The 27,206-nt window shown below is 25.3% G+C and overlaps 3 protein-coding genes across 4 annotated transcripts; all 3 read left to right on the top strand.

Moving 5' to 3' along the window:
* The first annotated feature begins 4,487 nt into the window (after positions 1 to 4,487).
* LOC126905115 (uncharacterized) lies at positions 4,488 to 5,583 on the top strand. The gene has a single exon (XM_050684548.1). The coding sequence runs from the start codon at positions 4,906 to 4,908 to the stop codon at positions 5,581 to 5,583; it is 678 nt and encodes a 225-aa protein (XP_050540505.1). The 5' UTR covers positions 4,488 to 4,905.
* Positions 5,584 to 10,549: 4,966 nt separating this feature from the next.
* Positions 10,550 to 17,436, top strand: LOC126905110 (uncharacterized). The gene is made up of 2 exons (XM_050684540.1): positions 10,550 to 11,208; positions 16,221 to 17,436. Exons 1-2 carry the CDS (start codon positions 10,666 to 10,668, stop codon positions 17,289 to 17,291), a joined length of 1,614 nt encoding a protein of 537 aa, XP_050540497.1. The 5' UTR covers positions 10,550 to 10,665; the 3' UTR covers positions 17,292 to 17,436.
* Positions 12,696 to 24,216, top strand: LOC126905116 (uncharacterized). 2 transcript variants are annotated; one of them, XM_050684550.1, is made up of 4 exons: positions 12,696 to 13,119; positions 21,750 to 21,849; positions 21,914 to 22,172; positions 23,540 to 24,216. In XM_050684550.1, the coding sequence occupies exons 2-4, from the start codon at positions 21,806 to 21,808 to the stop codon at positions 23,558 to 23,560; spliced, it is 324 nt and encodes a 107-aa protein (XP_050540507.1). In that variant the 5' UTR covers positions 12,696 to 13,119; positions 21,750 to 21,805; the 3' UTR covers positions 23,561 to 24,216. The 2 variants fall into 2 exon arrangements, with proteins under 2 accessions (XP_050540507.1, XP_050540506.1); XM_050684549.1 differs by lacking the exon at positions 23,540 to 24,216 and adding an exon at positions 22,252 to 22,406.
* Positions 24,217 to 27,206: the final 2,990 nt, after the last annotated feature.

Below are 27,206 nucleotides of genomic sequence, written 5' to 3'. Positions count from 1 at the left end.
TTCTTAAAATTTTAGTTCTTAATTAAAATAAAATAATAATATATCTAGAATTAATAAATTCCTAACACCTAGTGGCATATTCGTGTGCACAAGTGAATTAATATATGGAATTATAAATCTCGCATTCCATTGGACAATTATTTCAGGGCTTAAAAACGATTATTATTAAATTTGACAGAAGGTGTCGATTGACGTAATGATGTAGACAACTTGCAAGTTGCATTGAAGTAGTGTTTAAAAAAAGTAAAAAAATAATAATAACGCAGATACAAGAGTTTATAGCGAATGCAAGTAAACGGATTATATGTTGTGTTGATACGGTCGGTTGAGTGACAATATGTAAAGGAATTCAAAGTACATTTATGGCGGCTGGTCGTTGGCCGTGCGACATTAGTTGGGCTAGTGAATTTTAGGAACATGAGTTAAATGTAAATAGTTACCCCCAGTGGCATGCGAATAAGCACTACTTGGTTCCAGGGGATCTCTATTGGGTACCACCAGCGAAGGTTGTACTTTAATTGAACTCAGCTACAGCACTACCGACACGCTCGTACTTATTATTTGTAGTAATATTGCAAAACTGGCCAGCGTCGCTTAGCTCTTAACGTGACAACTGAGTTGATGGCGACGGTGAACTTGTGTGGAATTGGTTCGTCCGGAGTCAGTGGCGTACGACCTGATGTCTTCACTTCGTCGACGGGAAGGACACTNCCTGATGTCTTCACTTCGTCGACGAGGAGGACACTCGACGTTGTATTGCAGCAAGCGGACGTCGGCTGTGCGGCAATTGTTAAAATTTGTATNAAGCGGACGTCGGCTGTGCGGCCATTGTTAAAATTTGTATCACATTTAGATATCTGTATGACATATTCCTTTAGATTGTTCAAAACAATATTTACCAGACTTATTTCAGTATTTGATTCGATAATTAAAAAATCTAGAAATATTCTTTTACTTTTGGTTCATTTTCGTTCAGATTTATTGTGTGTACTATTTATAGTTAATTCTTTTTGCGGCCAGTGTCTGTTGAACAACAGTTTATTATTAAATAGTAGTATTTAGGTTATTGATGTTTTTTTGTTATTATTTTTCACCTAATGTTTCATCAAAATAATGATCTCATCTTGAAGGTGTATGACACATTTTTTCAAGGTTTATTACAAAAAATAATGATAATCTTAATACGGTTTATTTCGGAATACCCAACGATTTTTTATAACAATAAAATCGTATAAGTCATAGACATATTAAAGATTTGACTAAAAATGATGAATGTCCAGTTATTTCTTTGTCAATAAACCGTTTAAATAACGTCGATTAATTTCATAACTAACTCTATTATCCTATGTTATTAATAGAAATTCAAATTTATTTAAAATTCGTTATTAACACAAACGGAATAAATGTGATATTCCAAGTAGTAAATATGAAGTCCTACGTTTTTAATGGGTCTTATATGTTCCATTGTAACAGAGTCAAATTTAATAACATTTCAATCTAAAGGTTTTCATCACTAAATAAAACTACTGATAAATTTCGCAATATGTTGTATCTGTATTATTAGTTGAAATGATAGTAAAAATAAATATTTATATTTGTCGCCGCTTAGGCTGTATTAAAAAATCCATACCAAATAAAAGTGGAATAAAACTTTGTCGTACGACTTAATATGGAAAACTACTAATGAACAATAATTTCTTTATCAGTTTAAAATTTGTTAAATGAAAAATAATTTTTGTTAACCTGAAATTAGATTGTTTAGTTTGATAAATATAACTTAATAGTTAAATACCAACAACCAATTTTTATTATTTCTGAGTTAAATAATTATTGATTATAATCATTCATATTACTCACATTTAGTTATGCAATGGCGTATGATCCACATGAATAAAATGTATTATAATTTATAAAAGTGATATTCTACCTGCAGTTGTATTATAAAAATGATCTAACCAATGCAAGAAAAATTTAATAGTTTTTTAGCTCCGCAGAAAAATGATGAAAATTTTGATATGATTAATGAATTTCCTGAGAACAATAGTCAACTTGAATTATTTTTTAATGACAAAAGCAAGGGGTTTATTTTATAATTTTTCGATCATTTCAACATTTCTTGAAATACTATATTTAACCGAAATTAAAATATCAATACATTAAAGAACCAAAACCACTACTAAAACTGAACTTAATAAAAAAATTATATTGATTTGATTATCTTTGAAAAAATTATGATAGTATTAGATAAAAAAAATTAAAAAATGTTGAAAATTAGCGATTTTAAATTTTTTTAAAGATTTTCCCCCATTTACGAGGATCGAGGGAAATATTTTCAATTTTTGAGGGTAATGTCTTCGACTAGATACAATTTGTGATCTTTTGACGTATCATTGAAAGAAATCGGTTCGGTGAGAGCTGAGAAAAAGTGGTAACAGGCAAAAAAAAAAAAAAAAAAAACATCTTAGTAAAACCAATACCTTCTCAGCGTCGCAGCTAAAATTGTTGTCGTGATGTGTTAGCAATATTTTGAAATAAGACATGTAAGAATTTTTTTATTTTTGTGTGAAAATACAAAATTTTATTTATTTTAATTTTTATGTTGTGTTTTTCAAATAATATTTTTAAGACATCTTTTTCAAAAGATATCAGGGTAAGGAGTGGTATTGTAGAGGTTAAGAATTATTCAAACTCGAGTCTACATTGATACTTGCTGATATAATCTAATCAACTTCTTTAAACAGACCTTAATCGACTAAGTCAATCTTTGCAACAGCGTTCTGGTCTTAAATTTTACTAATTGAATTTAAACTCAGATTATATGACAAACATAATAAGAAAAATGTGTGATATCAAAAAACATTAAATATAATTATTATAGGTTATTAATAACGTAAAACAATATACATAAATGTATTATTTACAAAAATTATATTATAATATTTTATTTAAATTACGTAGCCTCCAGTCATTACAAACGCTAAATGTAAAAAATGTAATTAACGTTTTAATATCGAAAAAACAAATATAATTTCTTATAAATAAATAATTTTTTGTTATAAGGAATATAAAACATATTCAACTGTATGTAACAATAATTCAAAAAGTTCTAAAATAAATATTTTTCTATATTACCAAAAAATTAATTTTAGTTTCATGTTTGAGTAGATGTACTTCATCTACTCAAACATAATACCCAAAATAGTTTTGCTGCTAACACGATGTATAAAACCGATTGATTCTAGATACACTTAATTATAGTCTTTGAAAAGTTTTACTCATTTATCGAATTTTAATTTCATTTAATTAAGAATAATGAATTTATTTTTAATTTTCTCAATATTCATTACACTATACCTAATATCTGATTCAAATTGTAATGATAAGCCAAATGCAGAACATGTAAGGTCAATTATAGGTTTTGATGGATGGCAATCATTTAAAGAAACATATTTTTTTGAAAATTCTGAAAAAAAAGAGAATAAGAAATTTATTCAAACAGTTTTTTTATGCAATGAGCCATACCAATCACGGTACACATATTGTAGTATAATATTAAATTCAGTTTATGTCTGTCTTATGGAACAACTTTATAAGAAGTATACAAATGCAGCAAATTACTACAAAAATTTAAGTGATCATAATATAAAATTGAGTGGCTTACACAAATTATGGGCAAGTATAACTATGTTGAAAATTTTGATAATCCATATGATAAACGGCCTTAAGTTTTTTAATTTTGAGGAAAAAGCTGTGCTTAATAATCTTGAAGAATTCAAAAAATGGATTGATGATAACAGTGAAATAGAAACTTGTAATAAGCGTAATATTGATAGTAAGTTTAATAGTATAATCAAAATTGTAGATTTTGACGATACTCTAAAGAAATTTAAAGAAAGATACGTTGTCCAAAGCAGTATAGACACAAATATCGCTAGATTTATAAACGGTCTATGTAGAGTTAAAGGTTTAGAGATCAATGATAATGAATTAATTAATCCCAACCAACAACATATAAAAATAAAGATTGACTATGGCATTTATATTTTTTATTTTAAATTTGGATTAAGATACTATTCGTTCAATCAGAGCTTCAAAAACGAAGAAAAAATTGTCGAAACAAATAGAGACATATGTGAAATCGTTACTAATTATTTCGAAAAATTTTCATAAAAAATTGTAAGAATTCAAAAAATTAATAAAAAATATTAAAATAATTAGTTATAAGTTAAAAAAAAATATTTTCATTTTATTTCTATTGATACGAAACAACATTGTAATTTGTTGATGACTACGTTGTGCTAACTTTTGTTTTCAATAATGTTTCTCAAGCGTAAAATAATCTTTATATTAAATTATTCCATATAATTTATTATGTAAGTAATAAGAAATAATTACTATTATAATAACTCATAAATTTACTTAGAAAATAAATATAATATTGGACATTTTTTTGCTTTTTTTAGTTACCTATATATTTTATTTATTAGTAATTAATTAATTTTTAGAATCTTCCTTTATTATTACTTATTTATTATTTATAGCTCTTTTAAACTTTTTTAAATTCTCACAGTTATATCGTTATTTTTTTACCTTTGTGCAGTGTACCTCAGTTTCCTACCTACATAAAGCAAACACCGATGTTTTCAATGAATTAAACCAATCTTTCCTTAAGTTTACCAAAGTTTTTCTTTGGATTAATACTGTACATGGATACAAGTTGGTTGTTTTCATTTTTATTTATTCTTATCACATCGATTCATTCTACCTAATATCAGCTGTTTTTATTTACTTTCTGGAGACTTTAACGGTCGGTAACACGGTATCTTAATTTTACCTCAAACATATACGTATTCCTATTTACGCTATTAATTTTTAAAATCATATAAACTATTAACTCTTATAATTATGGAGGAGCAACTTGCATCCATAACAAAAACATTAAATGAGATCAAATCAACGCAGAATAAGTTGATTCAATCGTTCAATGACCAAAATAAAACAATAAAAAACTTCAATAATCGTTTTGACGATCTTTTGAATCAAATAAAAAAAATAACTGATGAAAATATTCTATTAAATAACAAGGTTTCTCAACTTGAGCTCAAGATCAAAAATTTTGAACAGAATACTACATCAACATCTAATACAACCCATTTTGATATAATTAACGAAATTGCTGATAGACAATCGAGAATAAATAATATTATTCTGTTCAATTTGCCCGAACCGACTGAAACTAAACCTGATAGTGACCAAATTAAACTAATTCTTGATGAAATGGAACTAAAAATCCAACCTGTTAGGTATTTTCGCTTGGGCAACCCTTCTTCTCGAACTCGTCCATTGAAAATCACGTTCAACGATACTAAAAATGTATTTGACATTTTACGAGCGCAATCCAAAATCCGTTCCTCAAATCAATTTAAAGAAATAAGATTCTCTTCGGATCGCACTATGAAACAGCGTGAACAGATGTCAAAGCTACGGCAAGAACTCGAATCTCGTCGCAACAATGGTGAACAAAATATTATTATTAAATATATTAAAGGTAACCCAACTATTATTAATAATCCAAAAAACTAAATCGCACTTCATGTACTTTATCAATATATTATCAAAATGTTCGTGGTATAAATACCAAATTAAATAAATTAAATTCATTTATTCCATTGTCATCTTTAGATATTTTTACCTTTACTGAAACATGGCTCACAAATAATGTAAATTCTTCGGAATTAGGCTTTAAAAATTATAATGTTTTTCGATGTGACAGAAATGTTCTCACAAGTAATTTATCTAAGGGTGGTGGAGTACTTATTGCTGTTAAATCTCATATAATTTGTAAAATTTTAAATGTTACTGTTAAATGTATTGAGCAGATTTTTATTCAAGTTCAACTAGGAGCTAATATATTTATTATTTGCTGTATTTATATCCCGCCCAATTCACCTCTTACTCTTTATGAACAATTTTTCCTATCTATTAATGAACTTTACTTATCTAATCCTAAAGCCAAATTTATATTATTAGGTGATTTTAATTTACCCTTATTAGATTGGTCATTTTATTCTTTACCATTAATTTGTAATTCTCAAATCGATTCTTATTTTGTTAGCATGCTATCACACTATAATTTTAATCAATTTAATTTTATACGCAATCACAGCAATGTCATTCTTGATCTAGTCTTATCTAATGCTTACATAACCGTCGATAATGACCCTGATCCGTTAATTCCGATTGATAAACACCACCCGGCTCTTAATATATCACTAAATTTTGAACAATATGAAATCTTAAAAACTACACATGATTTAATTTATGATTTTAATAATTGTGATTACATCAAAATTGTTAAATTTATTGGTGATTCACTCTCCACTATTGATTTAAAATCCTATAATATAAATGAAACAGTTGTTCAGTTTTACCATATTTTGTACGAAGCAATCAATAATTATGTCCATATAAAACGTATATATAATAATTCATATCCTTTTTGGTACTCCAATTCGCTTAAATTATTAGTAAAAGAAAAAAAAATTGCTCACCTTGTTTATAAACAATCTAACAAAATGTCAGATTATATTAATTTCTCCCGTCTTAGAGCTAAATGCAAAAGAAATGCTAAATTAGATCACAAAAACTACATAAATAAAGTCCAGTTTTCGATTAAACAGAATCCAAAATATTTTTGGAAATTTATTAATTATTTAACCAATAATGATGCTCTACCTTGCTCTCTTTCCTTAAATGGATCAGTTGCCGAAAATGGTGCTGATATCGTTGAGCTTTTTAGTAAATACTTCTCTGATGCCTATTGTAATTCATCTCAAACATTTAATTCCCCCTCTTTAAATGTAGATAACCCTAATTTAAATTCTACTTTAAATTTAAATTCCATTACTGTTACTGAACTAGAGGTTTTTAATATGATTTCTGACCTAAAATTAAGTTCAACTGCAGGCCCAGATGAGATACCTACTATTTTCCTTTATAATTGTAGATTTATCCTAACACCGATATTAACTAGTATTTTTAATTTATCCCTCGCTAGTGGTACCTATCCATCTTTTTGGAAAACGTCGTTTATTTCACCTATTTTAAAAAAGGGTAATCCTTCACTAATTTCAAATTATCGCCCAATCTCAAAATTATCATCAATCCCAAAGTTATTCTCTCACTTAATTTCATCTAAACTTAACAATTTTTGCTCCTCAGTCCTAGTAAATAATCAATTCGGTTTTATACCAAAACGCTCAACATGTAATAATTTAGCCATAACAAAAAACTTAATACTTCAGTCATTTGAATCTAATGCTCAAACTGATATAATATACACTGATTTTTCCAAAGCCTTCGACCAAGTTAATCATGTATTACTTATTAAAAAATTACAATCTTTTGGTTTCTCTGGATCACTTCTTAAATGGTTCCAATCTTTTCTTTCAGACCGTTCCCAAATTGTTAAATACCTCAAATTCAAATCGTCACTTTTCCCAGTCCCTTCAGGCGTTCCTCAAGGAGACCACCTGTCTACACTTCTATTTAATATTTTTATTAATGACCTGCCTAATGTTATAATGAACTCTAATATCCTTATGTTTGCTGATGATGCTAAATTAATAAAAATAATTAAATCTGAACAAGATGCAATTTGTTTACAATCAGATATTAATAACTTACTCAAATGGTGTAATAAAAATCACTTATTTTTAAATGTGGATAAATGTAAATTTATGCACTTTTACCTAATAAAAAACCCAATTAATTATTGTTATTCTATTTCCAATATAAATATCGAGCTAGTTTCTCAATTTAAAGATTTAGGCGTTATTTTTGATTCTAAATTAAATTTCTCCCCTCACACAGAAATGATAAGAAATAAAGCTATGCGTAATTTGGGATTTATTAAACGCACTTGTGGCTCATTTATAGATCCTGTTCCTCTAAAAATTCTGTTTTATTCCCTTGTACGTTCCCATCTTGAATACTGTCCTCTAATTTGGTTAAACAATACTTCTAAACAAAACACCGCACTAGAATCTGTTCAAAATAATTTTCTCCGTTTTATTTCATTTAAATTTAACATACACAGACCTCCCCATAGCTCTTATGACAGCATTCTTAATTACCTTAATTTTAATACACTCAAAGAACGTCGAATGCTTTTGATTTCAAAATTTTTACATAAATTATTATTAGGACTCATTGATTGTCCGGAACTCCTATCATTAATTAATTTAAAAATAAATAATATTAATACTAGAAATCCTAAACCTTTTTATCCTCAATTCTCAAAAAAAAATTACATTTTAAATTCCCCTGCAAACCTTTTGATGACAGCTGGTAATATATATTTGTTTGATTTTTTTATATGATTTTTTTGTATTTTTAGTGAACTTTTCTGAGTTTTTATATTCATTTATATTATAATAGTTTGTTTCATAATACTGTATACTTTTTCGCATTTATATAAAATTGTTTTTTATTCTTGTATCTTACTTTACACCCATGTAAATTGTTATTGGACTAACGTCCGTTTAAAATAAAATAAAATAAAAAAAAAAATAAAATTACAAGAGATGATAATGTAATAATAAAGAAATTATAAGAAATGTAAATGTTATATTTATAGGGATGTCAACTTTAATTTTTTAGGCAACATACATTTTTAACTAGTTTATAAAATAGGAAATAATATAATTAAGAAAATAATTGATAAATCACAATTTTCGGACCAGTATTTCAGAAGTTATTAAATATTTAAAGTAATGATTGGGGAGGTAAGGAGTGGAAGTTTTTAAACAAAGAAAGCATATATATATTAATTATACGCGTAAAAATAAAATATTTTTGTACTTTAGAATTATTTCTTTCTAATACCAACTGTTAGATGATATCATATATTAATTTTGACTATGACAGAAACAAATGAGAAATATATAAATATAATAATTTTAATTTTAATATCATAAATACAATTAAAAAAGAACAGTGACTAGTTGAGTTGTGATAAAAATAGCAATATTTGTACCTTGTGTTCTGCCAATTAATATATTTCATAATGTGTGTCCAAGTCAGCTATAATGAAAAAACACTATAATATATTGGTATTCAATAAGGAATATACATTTAACGATTTTACAAAATTATAATTTGCCAAATCATGTCTTTATTTTTCTATATAATTTTAAAATCTCATTGTGGAAAATCAGTACATTTTTTTGATTTTTGTTAGAACAAATAGTAAGTTATAATAAAATGAGGGAAAATATTTATTCATCTAACTATGACAAGTACCCATAACATATTTCAATTAATGTTGTAAAAATAACGAAAATACAAAGAATATTATGACAATATCTTTATAATAAATTATTCTGAATGCGTGTTAATAACTATGATGAAATGCTTAACTAANAGAACAAATAGTAAGGTATAATAAAATGAGGGAAAATATTTATTGTTCTATGACTCGTACTCATAACATATTTCAATTAATGTTGTAAAAATAACGAAAATACAAAGAATATTATGACAATATCTTTATAATAAATTATTGTGAATGAGTATTAAATAACTATGATGAAATGCATAATTAAATATGATGTATATTTATATTGACTAAAATTAATAATAAGTATTAAATTGTTCTTGTATTTCTAAATACAAAGGTAAAAACTCCTAGAGAATATTAAGAGCCCAGTTGAAGAAGAAGAATATGTATTTTAATTAGAATACTAAAATGCTAAAATTCAAAAAATTAATAACATGAAACATATTTTAACAGATATGAAAAGTCTAATTTCAAAGTTCTAATTAAATTTGCTAATGTAATAATAATGATTATCCTATAATCTTTTNGAAACATATTTTAACAGATATGAAAAGTCTAATTTCAAAGTTCTAATTAAATTTGCTAATGTAATAATAATGATTATCCTATAGATAACCTTTTTCTATCTAAATTTATTACATAAATTATTATTTTTTAATAAACCACAGTTGTAAATAGTAATAATATTGTTTTTCATAAAATTAATATCAGTTTTCGAATACTTAGTAATTTTTGAAACTATTGGTTAAAAAATGGTTTGTGACGTGGATTGATTGGTTATCTTTAGCGGTCACATTATTTTTGGGAACAGTTTTAACCTAAGTAAGGGCCGTGTGTCTACTTGTACTATCTTTAATAATTATAATTTCACTCGAAAAATAAATACATAATTTATTGCCATAAGAAATATCAAACATATTCAGTTGTACGTACTAAGTTATTTAAGTAGTTTTAAAATAAATATTTCTCTTTATTACCAAAAAAAAAAAAAATTAGAATCATATTTGTTTAATAAGCACAATTTTTGAAAAGTTTTATACATTTATGAATTTTAACTTTATTAAATCCAGAAAATGAATTTCATTAGCTATATTTAAAAGCAACTTAAATTGTTTTAAAATAAGTAGTTCTTTATTCATAAAAAAAAATATTGTCAAGTATCGTATTTGATTAAATAAAGTACGTACAATTTATTATTAAATCTAATAATAATTATATACTGCTATCTACAATATATAAATACGATTAATGTTACATACAATTAATTTAATTATTTGAAAAGTTTTACTCATTAATCGAATTTTAATTTCATTTTATTAAGAATAATGAATTTATTTGTAATTTTCTCAATATTTATTATACTACATCTTATATCTGATTCAAGTTGTAACGATGAGCCATCTGAAGACGAGTTAAAGATTGTTATAGGTACTAGAGGATGGAGATCAATGAAGGGCACAAATTTCTATAAGAATTCTTATGAAAAGACAAACCATAATGTTATAAACCTAGCATTTCTAGAATGGCAAAGTTATGATTCGATGTACCAATGCAGTGGTATAATTTTAAATTCAATTTATGTCTGTCTTATCGAACAACTCTATAAAAAGTATTCAAATGCAGCAAATCGCTATATGAAATTTCATGACAACACTGATAAAAACAACTCCTTACAAAAATTATGGAGAAGTATAACTATGATGGATTGTTTTGTAACCCATTTGATAAATGGCCTTAAATTTTTTAATATTGAGGATAAAGCTGTGCTTGAAAATCTTATACAATTCAAAACATTTATTAAAAAAAACACTATACAAGGAACGTATAGTGAAGATTCGATTAATGTTAAGTTTATCAAAATAATCAACGTCGTAACATTTGATAATAATCTTCAGATTTTTAAAAACAAACACGTTAGTCACAGACATGAAGAATATATTATCATATATTTTATTAATTCCTTATGTGGATCTGTGAACGAAGTAATAAATGATCATGAATTGATTAATCCCGATCAGAAAAGTATAAAAGACATTATTGAGGATAGTATCCAGGTTTTTTATTTCAATTTTGGTTTTGGTTATGATTATAATAATTTTAATCAGCACTTTGAACCTGAAGATATTATTGACATGACAACTGGGAAGAAACGTATACGGGATTCGAGTCGTCTTTACCCAAATATACGGTATTCATAATTTGTGTAAAATTTATTAGATTAATTATTCAAATTTAAGAAAAAAATGTTTAAACCTCATTATTTCAATATAGGTATAAAATTTATTTTTTAAAAGCTATGTTGGAATTTACCAAAAAATTTTTTCTTTTAACTCTATGCTAAGAATTGTGTGCTAAAATAAAATTATATCATTAATTAATAAAAATATTTTATTTTTTTCTTTAAATAATCATTTTTTCGGTAAAATAATGAATTTAGTCTAAAATATTTATATGAATCATAATGAATATTAAATTAACTATTTAGATAAATGATTGCTTTTATAAAATCTAAAAACTTTAATTAAAGAAATCTATAGCTATTTTTATACAATTACACGGATAAAGAAGCACAGTTGAGATTATTTATCTTTCTAAATGGCTAATAAAACGAATAATACAATCTATCAATCGTTTTTGTGAGCTATTTAAATGAAAAGATTGCAAAATATGTTTTATTATGTTTATTGTGAATCTTTGCTAAACTTATACCACCCGTAATGTTTTTGTACTGTTCAAGGAGATGTCTTGTTTTAAACTTGATTTCAAACTTGCAAGTTGGGTTAAAAAAAAGTTATGGTAACCTTCATTATAAACTTTTATAAAAATCAACTTTAAAGAACCAAAAAAATAGATTAAAAATGACATTTTATACGTATTATTAATATCATATATTATTATAACATATTGTATATCAAAATCAATAATTATTTGAAAATAAATCCGCGAAAGTATATTCTGGTTTGTGATCAAAATACCTTGTAAACCAATGTTTTCACAAGAAACAACTATTTTTATTTGAAAATTATTGAATTTAAATTCCTCTAAGTTTAATACATGTTTGTTATAAAAGTAACGAAATATACGTAAAAATTACAATATTAAATTATTATTTCAATTTGAAATAATATCAATTTCATACTAATTTTAACATCTACAAGAAGAGTTCATATTGCTTTTGAAGCATTTCTAAAAAAAATTATTTTTATTTACACCTAAATTTAACAATAGATTTTTACTATTGTAATCAAATTTTATAATAATAAACTCAATTGAGTAGATTTTGTTAACAACTCTTTGATAGCTTCTTTTAGTAAAAATTAAATCATTAAAATTATTTAAGTTCTGAATATTTCAATTGTAGAGTCTTTTTAAACACCAAAAGTTATTTAGAAATGATTACCATGATTTCTATGATATAAGTGATCTATTACGATAAAAATGCAAAAAAAATTAGCTTTTTTAATAAATTTACTGTAAATATGTCAGTATGTGTTTAGCGTTGATAATGGTAACATTGTTTCCGAAATACGTATACTCGACTTTTCATTAATTTTTTGTGGCTTTGAGTTGAATATTTTTAATATTTTTTAGTTTTTTAAATTAATAATATTTTATATGTAGTTTTAATTTTACTTAATTAATTAGCCACAAGTGATCAATTTTTATTATACTGTAAATAGTTATTATAAAATTTCCTGATTGCATATTAATCTTAACAATACAATATTTTCTATTAAATGATGTCAATTTCAAACTTGCAAGTTAAGCTAAAAGTTATGGTAATAAATTCATTTTTTTTTTATTATAAACCTTTACTTTAAAGGATAAAAAAGTAGGTTTACAAGATATGATTACTTTTAACATATTAAAAATCAAAATCAATAAGAATTTTTAAACAATTGATTATAAAAATTAGATAATATATAATTAAAAAATCAAATATTATTTTTATGAATCTAAGAATTTTTATATGAAAATATACTTATTTAATTAATTTGTATAAAAAAAATAATTTATGTTATTAAAATATTATAAACAACATTTTATGTTCATTGTTTATGTTTATAAACATTTTTCTTATTACATTTGTCGTATACTCCGCGTATACTATTGATTAATTAAATATAATTTCACTCCTCACTATGGAGCTTTATTAATAAAACAACACTCTTTTAGATGTTGGTATTTCACAAAGGGTAGTTATAGTACTAACCTAAGTTCTCCTAGAACTACGAATGGTTGTAGCGATCAACAAGAGTTGATGACTACAATTTCATCAAGAACTGAAAACGTTGCAAAAATCGACAGACCTGTCTTAAATATTATTATAAAATGAAATTTAAGAAAAAAGTAGCGTCCGGCTATTCATCTAACTGTCAATGTATTTTCTTACAAACGTTAAGAGTAAAGTTTTTATGTCAAAAAATATTAAACATAAAAAAGTTCAAACGTTTAAATATTTAATACGCTACGGCTAAAAAAATTAGTTTTTAATTTATCCTAATTTTTTTAAATTATACAAAATGTTGCTTTTTATAACTTAGAACAAAAAAGTTGAAAATTCTAGGAATTACATAAGTACTATATAATTCATATGATAATTAATCAAATTTCTTGATTTTTACAAGTAATTACAATGGCTGAATAGTAGAAAACTATATCCAAAAAATTTTTTTTTGAAAATACATGCGATGAAATCTTCTGATTCTGATCAAATTTGTACGGATATGACGTATTAATACATTTATTTTATATTCAATCATGTATCAAAATGTGTGCTCCAAAGAAATAACAATTAAATTATTTATTTATTTCAAATCATAATTTGTCACGAAAATCAAGTACATAATTTACTTTAGTAAGAAATATAAAACTTATTCAGTCGTATTAAACAGCAATTTAAGTAGTTCTCAAATAAGTATTTTACTTCATTATAAAAAAACTATTTTAAGTAACCTATTTGCTTAAAAAAAGTGCGTACAATTTACTACTAGATCTAATAATAATTATATGCTGCTACCTACAATGATAATAACGTTGAATTCTAGATATATTTCATTTAAATCTTTGAAAAATTTTACACATTTATCGAATTTTAACTTGATTCAATTAAAAACTGTATTAAACACAAAATCAAATATAATATAATAATTTTACACAAAAGTTAATTAAATCTTACAATAAGTATAAAGTTATTTTTACATCAACGACCTAACCCGTAACTCGACGTTTCTTCGACAAAACGTCCAGTCTCGTCTCGCCCAGTATCGTCCAGTGTCGTCCCCCTATACTTTTCATGTTTCCCTTTTATATTCTTTTTCCCACCATTATTAATTTGCTTACCCTGCATTTCCCTTTTATATGGAATTATTATATTGCTTAAGAGTCCAAAAATTGCTTACTACTATTGTAAAGCTTATATTATACTAAAATCGACGTAATTCAATACTTCCTCATCTAATTACTACAAAACATTTAAATTTAATTTTCTCAATATTTATTACACTATAACTAATATCTGATTAAAATTGTAATAATAAGCCGACTGAAGAGCAGTTACGGTTAGTAATAAATACTTCAGGCTTATTAACACAATAAAAAAAATATGTGATATCAATAAACATTAAATATTGTTATGTTATTGATAATGTAAAACAATAGTCATTAAAACATAAATATATTCTTTCCAAAAATTATATTAAAAAAAAGTAGCCTCCAATGACTAATAATGCTAAATGTTTTAATATAAAAAAACACTTATAACTTCTTACACAAAAACAAGTACATAAGGTATTGTTATAAGAAATTTCTATGATAATTAATCAAATCACTTGATTTTTACAAGTAATTATATGGGTTGAATATTAGGAAACTTTATACAAAAAAGTTATTTTTGAATACACGTGAGATAAAACCTTCTGATTCTGATCAAATTTGTAAGGATATGACGCATTAATACATTTATTTTATATTCTATCATGTATCAAAATGTGTACTCCAAAGCAATTATAAACAAATAAAATATTTATTTCAAGTTATAATTTCTTGCGAAAAACAAGTGCATAATTTATTACAGTAAGAAATATCAAATTTATTCAACTGTATTTAACAGCAATTTTAATAGTTCTAAATTAAGTATATCTCTTTATTAACAAGCAAAATCATATTAAGTATAATATTTATTTAAAATAAGGGCGTATATTTATTATTAAATCTAATAATAATTATATACTGCTACCTACAATACATAAATACAATTAATGCTACATACAATTCATTTAATTCTTTGAAAAGTTTTACTCATATGTCGAAATTTAATTTCTGTAATTTAAGAATAATGAATTTATTTGTAATTTTCTCAATATTTATTACACTAAATCTGATATCTGATTCAAGTTGTAATGATAAGCCACCTAAAGACCAGTTAATGACAGTTATAAAAGCTCCAGGATGGAAATCAATAACTAGCACAGTTTTCTATAAGAATTATGAAGAAAAGTCAAAGAGTATTGATATAAGCTTAGCGTTTCTAGGCACGGGAAGTTATGATTCGATGTACCGAAGAGGTGGTATAATTTTAAATTCAATTTATGTCTGTCTTATCGAACAACTCTATAAAAAGTATTCAAATGCAGCAAACTACTATATGAAATTGCATGACAATACTGATAAAAACAAATGCTTACAAAAATTATGGAAAAGTTTAACCATGATAGATCGTTTGATAACTCGTATGATAAACGGCCTTAAATTTTTTAATTTTAAGGAAGTAACTGTGCTTGATAATCTTATAACACTCAAAAAATTTACTAAAGAAAACACAATAAAAGGACCGTATAATGAATATTCGATTGATGATAAATTTAGAGAAATAATCAAGGTCGTAACATTTGATAATAATCTTCAGAATTTTAAAGAAAAACACGTTGATCAAAGACGTATAGAATATTCTATCTTATATTTTATTAATTCCTTATGTGGAGTTGATGACCAAATAATAAATGATAATGAATTTATTAATCCTGATCAGAATGATATAAAAATCAAAATTGAATATAGTATAAAGATGTTTTATTTTGATTTTGGATTTAGATATAATCTGTTTAATCAGGCCAATCTTGAAGAACTCAATGAAGAATTATACCTAATTTCTAATTCAATTTGTAAAAGTAAGCCAACTGAAAAGGAATTAAAGTTAGTTATAAATGTGTCAGGATGGACATCAATAAACACACGTTTGTATGATAATTATGATGAAAAGTTAAAAAATAATAGTATTTGGTTAGCGTTTGTACACACGGGAAGTTATGATTCGATGTACAAAAGTGGTGGTGTAATTTTAAATTCAATTTATGTATGTCTTATTGAACAACTTTATAAAAAGTATTCAAATGCAGCAAATTACTATATGAAATTGCATAATAACACTGATAAAAACAAATGGTTACAAAAATTATGGAAAAGTATAATTATGATAGATTGTTTGGTAACCCATTTGATAAATGGCCTTAAGTTTTTTAATTTTAAGGAAATAGCTGTGCTTGAAAATCTTATAAAATTCAAAACATTTATTAAAGAAAACACAATAAAAGGACCGTATAATGAATATTCGATTGATGATAAATTTACCGAAATAATCAACGTCGTAACATTTGATAATAATCTTCAGAATTTTAAAGAAAAACACGTTGAACAAAGACGTATAGAATATTTTATCTTATATTTTATTAATTCCTTATGTGGAGTTGATGACAAAATAATAAAAGATGATGAATTTATTGATCCCGATCAGAATGATATAAAAAAAATAATTGAGTATGGTATCCAGGTTTTTTATTTCAATTTTGGTTTTGATTATGATTTTTTTAATCAGCACTTTGAACCTGAAGATATTATTGACATGACAACTGGGGAGTTACGTATTTGGGATTATATGTGTATTAATTTTTAATAAGTACTAATAATTTGTGTAAAATTTATTAGATTAATTATTCAAATTTAATAAAATAATGTGTTATTAAAATAAAATGATGTCATTAATTAATAAAAATATTATGTTTTTTTCTTTAAATAATAATTTTTTCCTTGTAAAATAATGAATAAAGTCTTAGTTATTTATATGAATCATGATAAATATTAAGTTAAACCCTTAAAAATTGAAAAAAATTCCCCCGTTCCCCGTAAATGGGGGAAATCTCCAAAAAAATTACAAATTTAAAAATCGTCAATTTTCGAAATTTTTTCAATTTTTTTTTACTAAAATGTGCCGTAACTTTTTTAAAAATGAACATATCAATATAATTTTTTTTTTTTATAGATGCTTGATGTCTTTACCTATCATTTGATATATTTTTTTTGAACATTTGACCATTTATCTGCCCACAGAGGGTGATTTAAAAAGACAACTTTTTCACAAAAAATTAACTTTTGAAAATGTTCCGGAAGATCTAACACTTTTATACATATCTTAAATTAAAGCTAATGTAATATACTTTAATTTGAAAAAAAAAAATTTGACCTCTGGACTTGTCTTCGTGGTGAAAGTTGACATCAAAGTTAATAAAAAATTACGTTTTTTGTAAAATAATTTATTTTAATATTTTTAACTTAATAATGCTATAACTTTTTCAAAAATGAACATATCAATATAACTTTTTTTTATATAGATGCTTGATGTTTTTACTTATTATTTGGTATAGTTTGTTTTGTAAATCTGACACTTAACCTGCCCATAGGGGAGGATTTAAAATGACAACTTTTTCACAACAAATTTACTTTTTCAACATAACTTTTGAAAATGTTCCGGAAGGTCTGACACTTTTATACATATCTTAAATTAAAGCTAATGTAATATACTTTAATTTGAAAAAAAAAAATTTGACCTCTGGACTTGTCTTCTTGGTGAAAGTTGACATCAAAGTTAATAAAAAATTACGTTTTTTGTAAAATAATTTATTTTAATATTTTTAACTTAATAATGCTATAACTTTTTCAAAAATGAACATATCAATATAACTTTTTTTTATATAGATGCTTGATGTTTTTACTTATTATTTGGTATAGTTTGTTTTGTAAATCTGACACTTAACCTGCCCATAGGGGAGGATTTAAAATGACAACTTTTTCACAACAAATTTACTTTTTCAACATAACTTTTGAAAATGTTCCCAAAGGTCTGACACTTTTATATATATATCTTTAATTAAAGCTAATGTAATATACTTTATTATGAAAAAAAAAAATTGACCTCTAGACTTGTCTTCATGGTGAAAATAGCTATCGAAGGCTATTTTTGTGTTTTTTTAACTTTATTTAACATTTTTAACTTTATAATGCTATAACTTATTGAAAAGTGTATTTTTTAAAATTAAACACTATCTTAAGATTTGCATCGAAGCGTTTTATTTTGATAGTGATTTTAATCACTGTCAGATATCATTATACTTGATCAAACTATGCCGCGACCCCCCTGTGCTGGGTTTTTAAATTCCATGCTAATAAATGTGTGTTAAAATAAAATGATGTCATTAATTAATAAAAATATTGTAATATATTATTTTGTAAAACTGAAAACAAAGCATTTTTGTAATGTTAGGTTTAACTATGAATTTCTTTATCTATTATTACAAAAATATAATATAGTCTATTACTTGTAAACCTAGAAGTAGAACACTTTTGTAATGTTTGGATTAATTGTAATTCCCCGAATTATTGTTACTAGATCAGGAAGTAGAATATTTATAAACATTTTTGAAAATGATTATATATGAATTTTATAAAAAATTTATAAAATAGACGATTTATTTTTTATTTTATTTATTATTTTACAAGGAATATGTTATTATTTAAAGAAAAAACCATAATATTGTTGTATTTAAATATGGAACAATCTTTTTGTTCTAACTTATAGTTATAATAGTTCAATAATAACCCAAAATGTAGTTAATAAATATATAATTAAACAAAGTAAAACATATAAAATATTGATACATTTAAAACAGGATACATAAATAATACACAAAATGAAAGCTTTATGTCACAAACGTATCACGAGGAAAGAGATTACGTTTAGTACTCCCGAGGTTTTCTCTTTCTCTCCTTTTCAATTCATTCCATTTCGTCTTATATACTAAAATATTTTCTTTTTCTCTTTTATAAAATTCATATAGTAATCATAAAACCTCCTGTCTCAATGAGAAAAAAGACACACCGCCAAAAAAGGTATTCGTAAACGTCGAATAAATTATTATTTCCATGCTGCGGACTCATGTAGAATACATCAAAATCTTCAATTTTGGTTTGAATGATAATATATTTTTTATGTTATTAAGTATAATACTGTCTCATATCATATTGATATCATAAATATTTGTTTCTAATGACTTTGGGGACTCGAAGACAGCCAGTTGCAATGCCCGATTTAGAGATGGAGGCCTCCACATCAAAGAAGTGGAAGCCCAACTTATTTTCCAAATATAATGAATAATTTTTTCATTCGAGTTTTCCAATAAATAATTTATTGTGAAACCAAGTATATATTATTTTATTATTTAACAAACATAAATATAACCATAAACAAGAATTATCTGAAATTAAATTTTAGCAATAACAAACGGAACTTTCCTATCTTTTTTCGACGAAAAATCGTAAATGATTTCGCTAAAATCCAGTTCTCGAAGTAAATCACTTTCATTTTAGAAAAGTTGTTTACTATTCTGAATTTGAATTTATTTTTCCGAAGTCTCTATTATGAAGCTCCTCTTTTGTTGTTGTTGTAGGCTGTGGCCCGGTTGCCCTCCCCTAAACCTGACCCTGTCAAGTTTTTCAATATCAAAACAAATAAATGTTATATTTTGTAGGAAATAGCTGAGGAAGTAATGAATAACATTGATTTTAGTATAATATAAGTTTTACAATAGTAATAAGCAATTTTTGAAATCATAAGCAATATAATAATGTCATATAAAAGGAAAATTCAGGGTAAGCAAATTAATAATGGTGAAAAAAAGAATATATAAAGGGAAACATGAAAAATATAGGATGATTTGACGTTCTGACGAAGAAACGTTTAATTACGGGTCAGGACGTTTGGTGCGAGTAACTTTTTATTTTGTACGACTTAATTTATTTTGTGTTACATTTAACTTTTTATATATTACGTTTCTTAAATAAAATAACTATTTAAAAACCTGCACTTACCGTAAATACTTTATATACACCGTGCTGTTAAAATTGTGTGTGTGTGTGCGGCAAGAGTCGAGGTCGGCTGTTGGTCGTTTAGTCCGTCTTAATAATTAGTATGCTTGCTGGCTAGTTTTTGGGCTTAACCGTCCTTTAGTAAGTATAGTGAAAAACTAGTTGTCTTTCAGTCTGCTACTTTTGAGCTAGACCGTGCTGATGGGTCTAAACTCTATCCCTTTAGTAGTTCACTAATTGGAGGGACTGGGGCTGACCAGTATATCTAACGGGAGGACTCAAGAAGAACTAAAAACGAAGAACTAAACGTCATAAACATTAGTTAATTAGTGTATTACTTCTTGTGACTACGTCGAGGTACTACCGACGTACGTCAATTTTTATGCAGTATTTCTTTTAAATATAATTTAATTTATTGTATACAAATATACATAAATCTCTATATTAACTTTATGTATGTACAAAGCTAAACAAAATTAGTTTTTTATCGCCAATAAATTGTTACTGTTATTCTTATTCTTCTAATTATTATATTTTGTTTCAAATTTAAGCAAAATTCTGTATAAATACAAATGTATGATTTTAAGTAATACCTCAATTGTATACAATTGAAAATATAAAGTATTCTCCATTAGCATAATATGTAGATATTTTTTTACAATGATGTGGAAGGTTATGATTAAAGAATCTTATCAACCAATTTCTTACTTTATAGGAGAGCAGTATGAAATTTTTATTTTCCATTTAAATTAATGAACAAAATTTATTTATTTGTAAAAAAAAATATACCATTCAACACAATTAATGGTACAGAATTTTTACATTTTGGTTAATTCTAGACCCTCGATTTTTTCAATCAAAATTTGTCAAATTTAATAAAAACAATAACTCGTTAATTAAATGTTATTATTGCTATGGTATTGTTTACTGTATAAACAAATAATTTAATTTTAAACTACTATAATGTACAGAACATTTTTTGGAAATTATAATTAACTCGTCTTTCATGTAAATTGAAGATATAATTTATTTTTATTGTACATAATTAATAATGAAATAAAATAGCAAATTAACGTCATTATTATTTAATTTTAAGTCTTAGCTTTTAAATATAAAGATTTTTAAAAGAAAAAATATAGTTGGCTACATTTACTCTATGGTTACCTTAGATTTACGAATTATATAAAAGTATGCCCTAAATTTACTGTTACAGTTCATCAAACATTACTTAGTAATTGATCTATCGAGTGAAAATTTACCAAATTTATTATGCCCGACTATCAGTTATCTACACTTTCCGATATTCTATGGAGGTATACTTTTAATACGATTAACAGTTATTCTATTATTTAATTTACAAAATGTATTTTATTATAGCATAATCAATGTGTACAAACAACGATTATGTAACTTTTTAGAGTTTGCTCAAAATGCCACTGATGTAAATGAAATACGAGATTATGTGATGACCACGGCTAGAGAGGAGATGGCTAATGTCTCAAAAGAGATGATTTGGATTGGTATAGTACTAAACTATGCTGAGTTTGTAATCAGAGAACTCCACGGCAAAAGCCGCACGGTAAAAAACATCATGAAGCAAACAGCAATAGTGAAATCACTTCTTGGGAAGACTCAGGTATGCTTAGAAAAATAAATAAATCGAGTTCATTCCTTTTAAATAAAAAATAAATTCTTGTGATTATATTATTATTTAGACTCTCAAACAGCTCGTTTCATATGAATGTCCAAGAGGTTGACTTTTCATAATACACATTTCTTAGTATTAATTTTTTTATGGTTAGCAATGATAATTTGTTTAAGTTTAGACATAATGTATTTATATATATTTAGATTGTTTCATATACTTTGTTTTTCGGTTTCTGTTCAATAAAACATATTTGATATATATTCGTTGACAATATTTGTTCCTTTGAAAAGAATATTTTTTAATTGTACCAATTTTTAATGTAAAACATAAAGAATAAAATAAGTCGCTATTATATATACAAGGCTTTTATCATTGACCAATTATTTAATTGAAAAATAAAAATAATATTAACAATATTTTTATTGGATACTTTTAATTACATAGTTTTCTCTATTGGTCAATTATGAAGTATTTTTTGTGTTCATGCATTATTTGGGTGTAAACTTTATTTTTTCAAATAACTGACCGACGTCTTAAAATACAAAATAATGATTAACACAGCTTTTTACGAACAAAGTGGCGTAAAGCCGTATATTGTGGTCAGAAAATTAATCACAAAAAAATGAGACACAATTGATCTAGTTCTGAAAGCTATGTGTTTAAATTTTTCACTCGCAAGAATAAAACCAAAATATTTAAAATCGACGGTATTATTAAGTAACACAATACAATTTGGTTAAAATGTAGTGCGTCGGCGACTCTTTTCGGGAGGTGTCACAAAGAAGACTCCTACAATGTATTTTTGCGGCGGGTCGTCGACGGACGTGCGGTACTTGCTGGACTTAGTACTGAGGCGTATCGCACGCGGTGTTAATCAGTCAAACTACCATTGACACATAGTAGGACGACGACTGATAAAGGTGGCACCGTGTCATAACAAAATACTTAATTAACTGGCTTATTTAAAAGATAATTATCTAATTAATAAAACGACTGCCCCATGATAACTTTTGGACCAATAATTCGGAAGTTATTGACATATTTAAACCTAGGTGGGAGGAAGTATCTAGTTATAAAAATAGCAGCACCCACACTTCACCTCCAGTCATGACTTTAAATTGTCAATAACTTCCGAAATACTGATTCCAAAGTTGTAATCAGTCAAATAAGGGGATGTGGTTGATCGTTTCATAGATGACATACCGATATGACACTGTAAATAGAAGAACTTCTCAAGACTAACGTGGAAATTAGTTTCATAAATACTTTAAATTTGTGCTCGACTATTATACGGTTAGATTAAATAATGCTTCTATAGAAAAATGAATTATTTAATTTATGATTTTATTGTTTAGATTCATTTGTGTATTGAATAATCGGTGATGACTTTTATGGCAAAGCAAACAAAATTCAGATTTGTTTGCTAGACTTGACACTTCAGAATTGCCGAGTAATCATCCGTGTTGTTTAAACGCTAATAAGAAGATGTCTGGTTTGTATAGCGGCGAAGCACGAGAAATATCTATATTTGATTTCATTAGTCTCAGACCGAAATTTTATGGATTTTTGACTTGGAAGCAAATGAGAAATGCAAAGCGAAAAGCATAAGAGGACTCGTTATCAAAAATCATCTCACAGTTGATCACCTGAAATTTGTACGCTGAAGAAGAGCCGACAGTAAGCGACGTTTACGCTACAGCGATTACGTGTGTTGCAATGGATGTAAACAACATTCATGGAAGTGACGCACACCCTTATTGTCCTGTTGTGAGGTACACGACTTATACGCCATATAGAGAAAATGTGTCAATTGGATCATTTCAACATCAAATATATACCATTAAAACTATAAAAATGACCTTAAACCATTTAGATGATAAGTGGTTTATATTTGAAGACCTAACTACTACCTATGCTTATGGACATTATAAATTAGAATATATACACTCTTATTATTTATTATTAAAACTATATGCTAGTTGATTAATATTATTTTTAGAAATAACAACAATGATGAAACTTAAGATTTGTGCAAAACAATAAGCATAATTTAAAATATTTACTCTGTACAAATTTATAATTATAAACGGAAATTATAATGAATAAATATATTATGATTATTATTAACTAGTTTTTGAAAAAATTAAAAGTTTTCGAATGTTTTATTATTATTATTATTTACAAAAATTATGAATAATTAAAGTTAATTGAAAGCAAAAGTGATAAAAATATGTAAATATTTATATAAATTATACCAATCAATCTATCTCGACGAGATGCCTTTAATTGAATATTTTTCTTGTTCTGCTAGTAACTTGGTGTATGTAATATCCACCACATGGTTAATAACATCTTCTTTAACTAACTCAACCGCTGATATTTTAAATGACCGATTTCCAAATTTTAATTTATCGTTTGGAATTGTTTTTATCGCCTCGAGTATAAAGTTATATTTTATTGGCACCATTTCTTTAAGAAACTCGTGTAATATTTCAATTAATTCTTATCTTTTCACGAATAAAAACCATTGATAACTGATTGCGTCTTTAATACACTAATTACAATTGTGCCTGCCTACATTTTCGCTAATAAATCTATTTTCTAAACACAAAAACTCATATATTTATTTACCTTCAATTAGCATACAAATTAATAATAAGATATTTTCTTGACACATCACACGTAGACATAGATCCCAATTGGACATGTTTTAAGCATTATAAAGTTAAAAATGTAAAATATAAAATCGAAAATTTTCACACAAAAATAGCTTTAGGTAACTATTTTCACCGTAAAGACAAAATAAAGTCTGAATTTTTTTTTTCCATAATAAAGCATATTACATTAGCTTTAAGATATATATAAAATTGTCAGACTTTCCAGAACACTTTCAAAAGTTAAGTTGGAAAAGTTCAACTTTCTATATGCCTTTTTTAGATTTGAAAATAGTCCGATTTAAAAAAAAAAGGATGCCGAATGAAAGATGTGTATAAATACTACTTCTCATGAAAAATGTGTATTGATCCATATATTTTTCAAAAAGTTATAGGATTATAAACTTAAAAATTAAAAATATGAAATCGAGAACTTTCATACAAAAATATCATTCAGTAGCCATTTTCATAGTGAAGACAATCTAAAGTCCGAATTTTTTTTCAATGATAAAGTATATTAGCAACATTAGTAACATTAGCTTTAATTTAAGATATAGATAAAAGTGTCTGATTTTCTGGAACACTTTCAAAATTTAAGTTGAAAAAGTAAATTTTTTGTGAAAAACTGGTCATTTTAAATCTTCTTGCTGTGAGCAGGTTTAGTGTAAAATTTACAAAAAAAATATATCAAAAGAAAGGTAAAGACATTATGCATCTATAAAAAAAATTATATTGATTTGATTATTTTTGAAAAAATTATGATAGTTTTAAATAAAAAAAATTGAAAAAATGTTGAAAAATTAGCGATTTTTAATTTTTTTGGAGATTTCCCCCATTTACGGTAAACGAAGGAAATTTTTCAATTTTTGAGGGTAATATCTTCGACTAGATACGATTTGTGATCTTTTGACGTATCGTTAAAAGAAATCTGTCCAGTGAGAACTGAAAAAAAGTGGTAACAGACACAAAAAAAAAACACATATTAAAACCAATTCCTTCTCAGCTTCGCATCGAAGCTAAAAATAGAATATTTTATTCCACATAAAATTTTCTATTTAATAATATAAATTCTAAACTTGCAAGTTTAGCTAAATTGTGTTTAATAATTCAACATTTTTGTATAAAATTTGATTATAATTGTATAAATCCATCGTTAAATTCAGGTAAAACTAAAAATCATTTTTTTTAGATTTATGATTTATTATACTGGTAGTAACATACACAAATAGAGTTGAAAATTTAATAAATTACAAAGTAAAATTATTTACTTTGGTAGTTGAATACTCTTTATCATATCAAATCTAATTCAACATCAAATACTTTAAAAATATTAGAAATGAAAGATTTTAATTGTTTATATGGAGAAAACGGTTTAAGCTATTTTTTATTTGAATAATTTTTAAAGGTAATATCTTCAACTAAATACAAATTGTAATAATTTGACGTATCGTTTAAAAATGTAGGTCAAGTGAGGATTGGGAAAATAAATCGTAGTCACAAAAAAAACCACATAATAAAATAATATTAACATGAATAAGAAATTTCTTCTCACAAGGGAAGACTACAGTGGTTGGAACCTTGATATTTATTGAAGTTATTGATTTTAAACGAGGTAAAAATCAAATGATTTCAAAATTTTTTTCTAACTAAAATAAATGCAAAATGTTAATGGCGTCAGACAACTTCGAACCTCATACCCCCTCAGCATGAGAAACACCGATTCGGCAACTGTCCTTCGCCTTCATCGAGTTATAAAATTGGCAATTTAAGCTAATTCAATTTTAAATGTTACTTAATCGACTTTAAAAAAGCAAAACAAATTTAAATAAGTTTAACTTTTTATGTTTTATGAACTTTATTTTACGAAAATTAAATATTATAATATTCATGAAAGTCAGTGTATTCCCCTTGTAAATATTTTAAAATAAAATAAAGTTCAAAACCCAGAATTTTAACACAAAAATAGCATATTTTTGAATATGGTTGGGAATAATGTCTTGCGAAAAACAAGTGCATAATTTATTGCAGTAAGAAATATCAAATTTATTCAACTATATTTAACAGTAATTTTAGTAGTTCTAAAATAAGTATATCTCTTTATTGACAAGCAAAATTATATCAAGTATCATATTTATTTAAAATTATTCCGTAAAATTTATTATTAGATCTAATAATAATTACANATTAACAAGCAAAAATATATTAAATTAACATCTGGTTAAAATATGTGAGTACGATTTAATATTAGATCTAATAATTATGTACTGCTAGCTACAATATATAAATACGATTAATTCTATATAAAATTCATTTAATTCTTTGAAAAGTTTTACTCATTTATCGAATTTTAATTTCTGTAAATTAAGAA

This window comes from Daktulosphaira vitifoliae, unplaced genomic scaffold, assembly GCF_025091365.1.
Source record: "Daktulosphaira vitifoliae isolate Bord-2020 unplaced genomic scaffold, ASM2509136v1 Scaffold_4, whole genome shotgun sequence".
In the NCBI taxonomy this organism is placed as follows: Eukaryota; Metazoa; Arthropoda; class Insecta; order Hemiptera; family Phylloxeridae; genus Daktulosphaira; species Daktulosphaira vitifoliae.
The sequence above is the reverse complement of the archived record's forward strand: the minus strand, read 5'-3'. Positions and strand labels throughout refer to the sequence as shown.

What these genes read in the sequence shown, in the direction of transcription:
- LOC126905110 (XM_050684540.1), top strand. Translation starts at nt 10,666, where the DNA reads ATGAATTTATTTGTAATTTTCTCAATATTTATTATACTACATCTTATA. An exon ending in AGTTTATCAAAATAATCAAC is followed by an intron (nt 11,209 to 16,220) that starts GTCGTAACATTT and finishes GAAATAATCAAG; the next exon opens with GTCGTAACATTTGATAATAA.
- LOC126905115 (XM_050684548.1), top strand. Translation starts at nt 4,906, where the DNA reads ATGGAGGAGCAACTTGCATCCATAACAAAAACATTAAATGAGATCAAA.
- LOC126905116 (XM_050684549.1), top strand. Translation starts at nt 21,806, where the DNA reads ATGCCCGACTATCAGTTATCTACACTTTCCGATATTCTATGGAG. An exon ending in CTTTCCGATATTCTATGGAG is followed by an intron (nt 21,850 to 21,913) that starts GTATACTTTTAA and finishes ATTTTATTATAG; the next exon opens with CATAATCAATGTGTACAAAC. An exon ending in CACTTCTTGGGAAGACTCAG is followed by an intron (nt 22,173 to 22,251) that starts GTATGCTTAGAA and finishes ATTATTATTTAG; the next exon opens with ACTCTCAAACAGCTCGTTTC.